The 11,518-nt window shown below is 42.2% G+C and overlaps 2 protein-coding genes across 3 annotated transcripts in view; one reads left to right on the forward strand and one right to left on the reverse strand.

The window, feature by feature from the left end:
- The window catches only part of LOC138983316 (uncharacterized), a 2,635-nt gene extending 1,808 nt beyond the window's left edge, over positions 1–827 (forward strand). Inside the window, exon 4 of the mRNA XM_070356726.1 lies at positions 615–827. Coding sequence (XP_070212827.1) covers positions 615–738 — 124 coding nt within the window. The 3' untranslated portion in view covers positions 739–827. The remainder of the gene's footprint in view (positions 1–614) is intronic.
- Positions 1–11,170, reverse strand: part of LOC138981845 (salivary peroxidase/catechol oxidase-like) — a 35,417-nt gene extending 24,247 nt beyond the window's left edge. The window contains exons 1-3 of one of the 2 annotated variants that reach the window (XM_070354949.1): positions 10,998–11,170; positions 7,237–7,393; positions 4,312–4,471 (exon numbers count right to left, since the gene is read on the reverse strand). In XM_070354949.1, coding sequence (XP_070211050.1) covers positions 4,312–4,471; positions 7,237–7,386 — 310 coding nt within the window. In that variant the 5' untranslated portion in view covers positions 7,387–7,393; positions 10,998–11,170. Of the gene's footprint in view, positions 1–4,311; positions 4,472–7,236; positions 7,414–10,997 lie in introns of both variants that reach the window. The other variant, XM_070354947.1, reaches the window with a different exon arrangement.
- Between the last annotated feature and the right edge of the window lie 348 nt (positions 11,171–11,518).

Genomic DNA, 11,518 nt, shown 5'->3' on the forward strand with positions numbered 1-11,518 from the left:
TCAATACTGTCCTGACTGTTGTCGTCATTGTTTTAACATCTGACAGAGTTCAAATCCACAAGAAAAGTACATCTTGTTACACTTAGTGAAGAATGTTTTAACACAGGCGGGAAATCGAGACGAGGGTCTATTGACTGTGTCAGTGTGTGTGTGTGTGTGTGTGTGTGTGTGTGTGTGTGTGTGTCTGTGTGTACATGTAGAGCGATTCAGAGAAAACTACTGGACCGATCTTAATAACACTTGACATGAGAGTTCCTGGGTATGATATCCCAAGATTTTTTTCATTTTGTCGATAAATGTCTTCGATGACGTCATATCCGGCTTTAAGTGATAGTTGAGGCGGAACTGTCACGCTCTCATTTTTCAACCAAACTTTGGTCAAGCAATCTTTGACTCAGTCCGCACTTTGGGATTGAATTTCAATTAGTTAATTAGATTGTTCATTAAAGTTGTCATTAGAAACACATTGTCACTTACCGATTAAAGTATCATTGCTTTGTATTCCGCATCTTCTCCTGATAATCGTGTTCATCCACTGTTGTCTGATCCTACGGTTATTTGTGTGGTAGCTTGTCGCCATTATAATGGGATATTGTTAACTTTTATGTTGGCAGGTGCTTAATCGGTGACTGCACCATTGCTCCTCATACATACGACGATTCAACACACGTTTCCGAAACATCAAGCCCCTCCATCCTAAGTGACGCAGATGATGCCTTACCTTCTTATCTGCTCTGACCTATGTTCCTCTGATGACCAGACGACACCAGCGAGGAAGAAAAATCCAGACAGCAGGATAACAAGAGACATAACATCAAGTACCTCCATCCTAAGTGACGCAGATGATGCCTTACCTTCTTATCTGTTCTGCTTTGAGAATGACTCTGACCTATGTTCCAACCATGGCAAGTGGCGAGACATGGTGTGCAACACTATTGCTTCCCAGCCTCAGTTATTCGAACAGTGCGTGGGTACAACCATCGACGACCACCTTCGGGACATGCGACAGTTGGGCAGGTGGGCAACAGCTTGCGAACTCTACGCTATCGCAACTTGGCTCGGTCGTCACCTGTACGTGTTCTCGCCACACCCTGGGCAAGGCGACAACGCTGCAGCGTACAGATGGCTCTGATTCCCACCCCAGGAGGAAGCTGTCGAAATTGTTGGTGGGCATGATGAGTCGGAGCATCCACGGTATATCACACTGTGTCGCACTCATGCCAACCACTTCGACCGAATTCGTCCGTTGCTGGCAGGTTGCAACTGCGAGATGCAACCACCTCGGCTTGCTGGAGAAGAGGCCACAATGGATCTTACTTAAATGACAATGCCAGCAACATACGACGGTTATGGACCGACGAAGAGGAAGAGGAGTACTATATACTGACAACTTTCAGTTTGACAATAACAGATGATGAGCGCAGAGATGCAGAACGTTGGGACGAGGAGGGAGAGGGGGTGGGGGGATTGTATATTGTTTGTTAGTTATCCGAACAGGCTCATGAAACAAATCTACATCCAGTTAATCGCTGTAGTAGATAATTGTCATCAGTCGGATGGCAGAATGTCAGTGAATAGTTTTAGAAGGGGTGTAGACTGTAACTGGGGGAGATGGGGTGGTAAATGAATATATATACATCATATTTTGCAGGTTTGTGGTTTTGCTAGTTGAACACTCAACTACAATGTTTGTGGACACTGTGTGAATTACTATGTAATTCTACTAGCAAATGTAGCGCGCATGGTGTACAACTACAAATGATTATATAGTTCATCACACAGTTTTTAAGACTAATTAAACACATATTGTTCAAAAGTGGAACACTTCAGCTGAAAGTGAACACTGCACAATATATAGTTAACACTGGTATAATGGCGGCTTGTCAAGCCAGTTCTTTTTGTCATGCTGTTGCTTTAATGTTGTGTCCTTTGGAAATCGTTAGTCAAACTCAATAAATAAAACGTCTTATTGTCAAATCCTGGATTCTAATTCGTATTAGCAAACGAAAGCGAGAGAGACAGTGAGAAGGAAAACAAAAGTGTGTGTGTGTGTGTGTGTGTGTGTGTGTGTGTGTGTGTGTGTGTGTGTGTGTGTGTGTGTGTGTGTGTGTGACTGTTACAGACAAGCAGCAAGAACAAGGCGTGTGTGTGTGTGTACACGATTTCTTAGGTTTTTATTTTTATTTTAAAATAATTGCGTTCAAGTCAATATTTGTCTTGTGAATATCAAAAGAGAGTATCAGACTTGTATTAAAAATAATGGTCTTTTTAAACGATATCAATGACACAAGAACGGATTAACAATAAAGTTAATCATTAGAGAGCGACCACAGAATGATAACGGCAAAACAAGGAAAAACAGGAACATTCGTATCAGTTAATCACAAAGGAAAATACAAATTGTTCACCAAGGAAGTTGTTTTTGCATTCAGAAAATCACGAAATCACTGGACGTAAAGTCACATTTGAAAAACGTTCCAAAAGCAGTGTTGCGTGTATTTCTTCTACTTTCAATTTTCTGAGATAATAAATTAGCAGAAAGCAGTAAGTCCACTTGCTGCTTTATGCCTTTTTCTCAGCCAGATATAACGCTAGGATATAATATGGCAGAAAGCAGTAAGTCCAATGCTGCTTTTTGCCATTTTTTTAAAATAAGATTTAAGTCGGGATATAATTTGGCAGAAAGCAGTATGTCCTCTTACTGCCTTTTACCATTATTTTTAAGTGAATGAGTTTGGGGAATTAATTCGGCAAAAGGCAGTAAGTCCACAAAAATCATTATTTCTAAGTGATGAATTAAATGAGGGTTTTAATATTCATAGCAGAAACGCACAATAATGCCCTACATGTTATCAGCAAACAAAGAAATCATTTAAAGCTTTTCATTCCAAAACAGTGATGCAAACAGAAAATGTCGATTTTCTCGAAACTATGTTTCATGGACTTGCTTCCTTCTGCCTTTACACGGCAGTGTTCATTTCAGATCTTTACTTTTATTCTTACTGTACGTGTGTTCACAGGTTCACTTTCTATTATAACGAGTTTGTTGGGTTGCTTAGTTTGCAATGTGTTAAAGACAATCAATGACTGACTTTGAAAAAAAAAGTAACAGAAAAATCAAAAGTATAACTTTACAGTCTGTTTGTTCAACTCACTGCGTTCCTTTATAGGTTCAGTTCTACGCGGTGCATCACGTCTAAGCACAACTTAGACATGCACCAAGAAAAATACAGAAGTGTTCCTGCTGGTCCGATTCCCACCCCCGGGCAACGGCTTTGACAGTTCATCTAAACCAGAGGGAGGGTATCCGACGGGTCCTAAACCACCGATGAGCTAGCTGTGGGCTGGTCAGCCGTACTGCATGTGAACGCTGATTCCCAGCGGATTGAGCGGAAAATATTACCCGGAACCAACGGTCATGAAGGCGGTGTCAGCAAGTGCTGTGGAGCGCATGAGAGCACGGACATGTCACATGACACTCAGAAGTCCTGGGGTGAGACGCCCGAGAAAGTGGCAACGCCAATGGGAGCGAGCCGCGGAGCCGGATTGGTGGAAATCACACACACATCTCAGTGTTAACCAATCCGACCCCACGGCTGGCTCCCTTTGGGGTGGTCACTTTTTCGTGCGCCTCAGCCCTGGCTATCCGCTGAGCATCTACCCTGGGAGACTCCAGTCGTAATGACCCTTGGTGCCTCTGGAAAAAGAGTATAACCACCCACCCCCGAAATCGAGATAGTGGGACTACCCCGGTGCAAGGATTTTCTCACTATAAGTTTTTCACACACAGGTCCGTTTTGTAACCTATCACAGATATGTCCCGTCGCGATATAACCTTCGTGGTTGAAAACGACGTTAAACACCAAATAAAGAAAGAAAGACAGATATGTCAACGCACACACTGTATGCAAAGACGCCTGCTGTGCGGAGAACTTTCGTGTGGAAAAAACCCACATACAAAAACGAAGTCGACCAAAGAAACGAAACAAAGCAAACCTCCATTGGTGCAACATCAAATTAAACCAAAGGAGCTGGAGAGGGGTATGTCTGAGGTCGATCGCGCTAGCGAGCCCTAGTCCGTCCAGCCTGTGCCAATTTTGAGGAGGCCTGTTGTCAGAGCCTTGTCGCTGCAAGAAAGAAACACCACAGCACAGCACAACACCGGCGGCAGTGACCACAAGAACAGACTGCCAATGGCCCCAGTGCCACCAGGTTAAGCTTGCAGAGCCACGTCCGAGTAAAACGATAAGTTGCAGAACGCAAAAGTCTTCTTCGGACCCGAGGGACAGCGACCACTTAAAATGTGCTTACCGATACGCTTGAACCGGACGTTTTGAAGCGCAAGATCCTGCATTCTCTGATTGGCTCGCTGTGACGCAAAGATCAGTCCTCTTGGGTTATTGATGATGAACTGCGAGAAGGCTGACGTCATAGGGGAGGCAATGTACGTCACTGTCGTTGTTTGTTGTATCTGAAACACAGACACAATTTTTGACGAGACAGCGGGACAAGAAGAAGGGAGCCGGACAGGTGTGGAATGGCGGGGGTTATAGGGAGGATGGGGATGATCTTTTCATCCTGTATCAGTGAACGGTAAAATCATTTGAGAAAACAGATATAGTACATCGTTAAAACCCTGGTGGATGTTGAAGCAAACTTTCCTTCCTATGACGACGGTCGTATACAAGCAACCACAGGGGTCGGTTTCATGGGCCAGCAACACAGTCGGGCAACTGCTGCAGTTGCACGAGTGAAATACAGTAATCCGACGAAATCGGGTTTCTTGAGAAAATAAATTTGGTCGGCCGACTGTGCCTCTTCGCACGGAGAGTTGCCCGATTCCAGTGCTGCTCTCCCCCAAAACCGCATTCGTACTTTCAGTCTGACCACTGCAATCCATGAAACCGGCTCCTGTCCTGTCCAAGATTTTACATGCCACACGAGCATCATTATGCGCGCAAAAACTCCCCACCAGACATGCCAACTGGACGGTCTATATCGCGAAATTGACATAAACCCACAGTCAAGTGCACAGATACCCTAACACAGACAGACAGAAAGATATACTTACACACAGACATACAGACAGAGATACTTACACACAGACAGACAGAAAGAGATACTTACACACAGACATACAGAAAGAGATACTTACACACAGACATACAGACAGAGATACTTACACACAGACAGACAGAAAGAGAAACTTACACACAGGCATACAGAAAGAGATACTTACACACAGACATACAGAAAGATATACTCACACACACTGAAAGAATGTGCGACAGACACACCATCAAACACTGTACCCCGGAAGACAAGCATCTCAAATCGGTGGGATCTCGGGACTCATCAGAAAAGGGAGAGAGAGAGAGAGAGAGCGAGAGAGAGAGAAAGAGAGAGAAAAGAGAGAGAGAGAGAAAAGAGAGAGAGAGAGAAAAGAGAGAGAAAAGAGAGAAAAGAGAGAGAGAGAGAGGAGAGAGAGAGAGAGAGAGAGAGAGAGAGAGAGAGAGAGAGAGAGAGAGAGAGAGAGACAAAAGAGAGAGAGAGAGAGAGAGAGAGAGAGAGAGAGAGAGAGAGAAAAGAGAGAGAGAGAGAGAGAGAGAGAGAGAGAGAGAGAGAGCGGAATGATAGGCAGTCAGACAGAGAGGTAGGCAGACGGAGAGACACACAGAAAAGAGTGGACAGGGATGTCCAGAGACGTACAGGGAGACAAAAACAGACAGACAGAGAAAGGCAGTCGGAGAAAAACAGAGACACACATAGCGACAGACAGGCAGACAGACAGACAGACAGAGCGACAAACAAAAAGACAGACAGACAGACAGACAGACAGACAGACAGACAGACAGACAGACAGACAGACAGAAAAACAATGTCCATTTTGCGTGTAACTGAAATTATATATTGTATAACAAAATTCCAAACAAGCACGCAGACGGAAGAGAAAGAAAGTTATCAAGAAAGAGAGAGAGTGCGAGTGAAAGGGTTATCAGTTTACAGTAGGCGACATCACAATAAAAAATAAAAACCCTGCCGAAATAGTACCCGCTGATTGGACAACAACAAAAGTCTGATCTCCTTAAAAATGAAAGAAAACAAGTCGCGTAAGGCGAAATTACTACATTTAGTCAAGCTGTGGAACTCACAGAATGAAACTGAACGCACTGCATTTTTTCACAATGACCGTAGTCCGCCGCTTGTGCAAAACGGAGTGAAACTGACGAGCCTGTTCAGCGCGGTAGTGGTTTCGCTGTGCTGCATAGCACGCTTTTCTGTACCTCTCTTCGTTTTAACTTTCTGAGCGTGTTTTTAATCCAAACATATATCTATATGTTTTTGGAATCAGGAACCGACAAGGAATAAGATGAAATTGCTTTTAAATCGATTTCGGAAATTTAATTTTGATCATAATTTTTATATTTTTAATTTTCAGAGCTTGTTTTTAATCCAAATATAACATATTTATATGTTTTTGGAATCAGAAAATGATGTAGAATAAGATGAACGTAAATTTAGATCGTTTTATATAAAAACAAATTATTACAATTTTTAGATTTTTAATGACCAAAGTCATCAATTAATTTTTAAGCCACGAAGCTGAAATGCAATACCAAAGTCCGGCCTTTGTCGAAGATTGCTTTACAAAAATTTCAATCAATTTGATTGAAAAATGAGGGTGTGACAGTGCCGCCCCAACTTTTACAAAAAGCCGGATATGACGTCATCAAAGGTATTTATCGAAAAAAAGAAAAAAATGTCCGGGGATATCATTCCCAGGAACTCTCATGTCAAATTTCATAAAGATAGGTCCAGTAGTTTGGTCTGAATCGCTCTACACACACACACACGCACAGACAGACAGACAGACACACACACATACACCACGACCCTCGTCTCGATTCCCCCTCTATGTTAAAACATTTAGTCAAAACTTGACTAAATGTAAAAAGAAGAGAGAGGAAAGAAAAAAGAAAAAAAAGACAGACAGAAAGAAAGGCAGTGTAAGGGGGTGCCTCTACAAGCACTCTGTGTATGTCTGTGTGTCTGTCTGTCTGTCACACACACACACACACACACACACACACACACACACACACACACACACAACACCCCCCAACACACACACACCCACATCACACACACTAAGCACCCCCCCCACACACACACACACACACACCCCTTCACACATACACACACACACATACACACAAACACGAAAAACTGCCCTACTTGTAGAACCAGCATCTGGACTCGCTGGGAGCTGGGTGGCCGGCGGATGAAGTTGACCTGTGCCCCATTGGCCCTGAAGACCTGACCACTGGTCAGCCCGGTCAGTGTTAGGAGCTGAACCACTGCTAGGACCAGCTGTGCCGCCACCATTTTCTTTCTACACCACATCGTGTTCGTCTTCAACATACAGTGAAACCCCTCTTTTAAGACCTTCAATAATCTGAGAAAATCAGGTCTTAAAAAGGAGGGAGTCGTAAAATGGGGGTACATTTACAGAGGTTATGAACAGAAAATCTGAGAAAACAGGGTCTTAAAAAGGAGGGAGTCGTAAAATGGGGGGTAAATTTACAGAGGTTATGAACAGAAAATCTGAGAAAATCAGGTCTTAAAAAGGAGGGAGTCGTAAAATGGGGGTACATTTACAGAGGTTAAGAACAGAGAATCTGAAAACTTCAGGTCTTCAAAAGGAGGGAGTCTTAAAATGGGGGTAAATTTGCAGAGGTTATGAACAGAAAATCTGAGAAAATCAGGTCTTAAAAAGGAGGGAGTCTTAAATTGGGGGGTCTTCAAAGGGGGGTTCCACTGTATATGAAAGAAGTTCAATAACATTTTGGTCGTAACGTCCTCAGATACTGCAGTGGTCAGTTAATGACAAACAACACCGATTAAACTAACCAAGACTTATCTTCTTGACCCTCACTTCCAAACTGAAATCCTTGAGTCATTTTTTTGTCAAAAAGAGGGGTTTTGTTTTGTGTCAGGCGCGCGTGTTTTCAAAACATCGACATAAAAGTATGATATCATACGGAGAAGGATCTCTGTAGCTGTAATTGTGATTTTTTATGCTATAATTGCTCCATTTGAAGTGTGTTTCGGTAAACCATTACTTTGCAACCAAGGGCAATAACTGTCATCATGCACAGCCAAAGGGAGATAATTCACAAATCGAACTTGGTTTTCAGATCGAGCACTTGATAACCTTTACATTGATATGTAATTTGCCGTGATTTTTGTATGTTACGAACACATAAAACTTGCTTGAAATCCGAGGCAAAATTCTCAATAAGTTTTGGACATCAGATTGTACATGTACATCAGCAGAAGTGGATTAAATCACATCAGTCAATTACTGAAGACCGACACTTATCCGATCCTGTCTGCTTCTGCATACCTAAATGTGTGAGAATGCATCTTTGTATGTGCCTTTCGTTCTAGCTGTGGGATTGAAAGTTCACCCGCGGTAACGTATTTCTCTTGCCACCATTTCACACGTTGTGAATAACCTATACTGATGCAGAAAATATACGAACGAAAATTGTGTTGGAAAATTGATGGTCAAAAGAACTACACAACAATCGGACAGTCAGGGGTCAAAGCATTACGTCAGATCAAAAAATGTATGCTTCATTGACCGAAGGCCGAAGCCTGCAAGAGTACAACACTGTTTATGACGCCGCTGCGGCGCTATGTTCTCCTTGGAATCTGTAGGCATTAGTAAGTCTCGACGCTTAAATTAGTCTTCAAAAGAGAATATTCCATGAACTGTGTCTTTTCCGTATCCTTCCCCCCTGCCCTTGCGGTCAAGCAATATTATCCCCTCTGTAGAGCGCGAAAACATATTCTCATTAACGTTTGATTGAGTTTTCTTGCAGTATTCATTAGACGTATGGGCTGTGTCGCTGTGCTGAAAGTGCCGACTCAAGACGGCGTTTGCCAAATGAAGTATTACATATAGCCCATAATCAGACGCGCTAGCTAATAAAAAATGGAGAAAAAAAAGAAAAAAAACAAAACAGTCAGCATGACAGCAGAATAAGTCTTGTGTAACAATGACACCGATACCACGATTATGGAAGCTCATTTAAATCCACAGGCATAAATTCAAGCTTTCCAAAGCATTTTACACAGCTAAACGCTTTTGAAATAAATAACTGCACTTATAAAATGCCGGGTAAGGGATTAGTCGGAACACAGATTTTTTATGGCAGCACCAAGGAGCTCTCTATCAAGTCTGATACAGTACTCCTTGGGCAGCACCTAAATTAAATTACCACCTCAATAAAAACAAAATGACCATTCAAAGAGGCAAAGCTAAACAAACGTGTATACGCAAGGTATACTCATTAAAGCGTCCGAACAAGCCTATAATAGTGTGTTTATGACGTTTGATTTAAAGGCACAGTTCTTCTCGTGAAACCCGTTCTGCTCACCACCTCACATCTGCCAAGGCTTGTGCACGGGATGAAGCAATCCACCAACTTGTACATATATACCACAAATCAACTTCCTGGACTCCATATAATTATACAGGGCTGAAATTGTTGATGAATTATTTTCTTAACTTACACTACTGCAAATCTGTCAAATAAAAACTACATTTCTACCTCGCACCGACAACAGTCCGACACAGTCATTCTCGTGAGTTTGGCTCACCGTCTCAGATCTGGCCTGACTTTTTAATGGGTTATAAGACCATCCCTCTACTTAGTAACATACCAAACATAACATGTATTCTCTTTTTACACCCTGGGCATGTTTTAATGAACTAATTTTGATTTAAGAAATGAATTCCGCCTCACCGCAGCCAGCAGTCAGGGTGTTGATTTTTGGTATGTGTCCAAGTGGAAGGATTGTCGTATCCCGGGCAAAAGCCTGACCAGATCTGATACAGTGAACCGAACTGTTTTCGTGAGAAGTTGTGCACCTTTAAGGTCCAAGGTGTTGCGGTTGTTCAGATGTGACCCTTCTCAAGCACTACTACTTGCACGGATTGCTGTCAAAGTATTTTACATCGGGGTGCGAAAGGCGTTAAGGTGAATGTCAACCTAACACCCGGCTACCGTGCACACTGTTCTTACCTGCACAACCGTTGTTCTCTCTTCTTTGACTTCCACCTTGTCACATCCGCTCAATAGGTTAAAGTTAAACGAGTCCTTTTTTTTATGTCAGAACATCTTGGGACAGCCGCTTTCAGCAGTGCTGTACGAGAATTCCAGGTGTTTTGTTGCACGTATATTTGTATGAGCCTCATACACAGAGGCTGCCAATGTGTTATTATACTTCCCTTTGTTGTTAGCTCATACGTGTACTAAATGGTTGATGTAAGTTATAGCTTGAGTGCCCTACTATTTTGCTACTACATGTTATTGTTTCATGTTAACTTTTTATTTATTAAGCTTTTGTCTAATGTAACCTAGTGTTTATAACACGGTCAAGTTATATGGTTTGTCCTTATCTATTTATTTATTCATTTATTCAATTATTCATTTATTTGATAATGCATTTATAAATTCATTTATTTGTTCTTATATTTATTTAATTGTTTAACGATATTATTCATTTTTTCATTCATTCATTCATTAATCGTATATTTATTTCATTATTTATTCTTTTATTTTGTAAGGATTCATGTCGTTCATATTCTTGAATTAGTTAATTTCTGAATTACGTTTACTTTCCCATAGAAATTCAGCTAATTTTTTTCACCTAAACGTAGCGTATGGATACGGGTACACATGTAAGTGCAAGTAAAACATCTGGCTTATTTTCGCACAAACTAAATCTTATCTACCCAGGAGAAAGCTTCTGTCAAGCGTACTGTGGATGAGTTACTCGAAAGGAACATTGTGGGCTTCATGCTGCATTAAACTGCAAAAGAAAACAAGAAAAAAAATAAGAAAAAGTCCAACTGGAATTACAATTAACCTTTAACACATAAAATCAGCCTGTATACAAATGAAAAGCCGGATACAAAAACTTACTGTTTGGACGGACACACGCGTGCAACTCCAAAGCGAGACAGGACGCCCTATCTATCAGTTAGTAGAGCAGGCCTTCAGCTCACTGCGTGTGACACTCCACCAAGGTATCCGACAGGGGGAGGCACTGTGTAATCAAACCCGCTCAACATGGCGGGTGCTATTTGAAGGGTATTGTTGCGGAACTTGTTCACTTAAAACCCCGCACATTAGGGTGGGAGGGATTTGGGTTTAAATGGCTTGCCTCGCTGTGTACCCCCCTTCAACGAACCCAGGCACACGTGAGCAGCCAATCCAAACAGTTTCGTTTTCCGCCTGGCTTTTTGAAGAAGAGCGTACGAGAACGGTTTGCGATTGTCGCTGCTCGCTTTTTGGGGCATGACGTTATAGAGCGGGATTGACTTCAGGGGGGTAGGACGATGACGTCAAGAAGTCAAGACGTGCAGAGGAAGATGAAAGCTGGATGACTTTTTCGTCAGGTGAATATTTAGGACGTGATCGTCAAGACAACTGACGCATAAGGA

Source organism: Littorina saxatilis, linkage group LG12, assembly GCF_037325665.1.
Source record: "Littorina saxatilis isolate snail1 linkage group LG12, US_GU_Lsax_2.0, whole genome shotgun sequence".
Classification (NCBI taxonomy): domain Eukaryota; kingdom Metazoa; phylum Mollusca; class Gastropoda; order Littorinimorpha; family Littorinidae; genus Littorina; species Littorina saxatilis.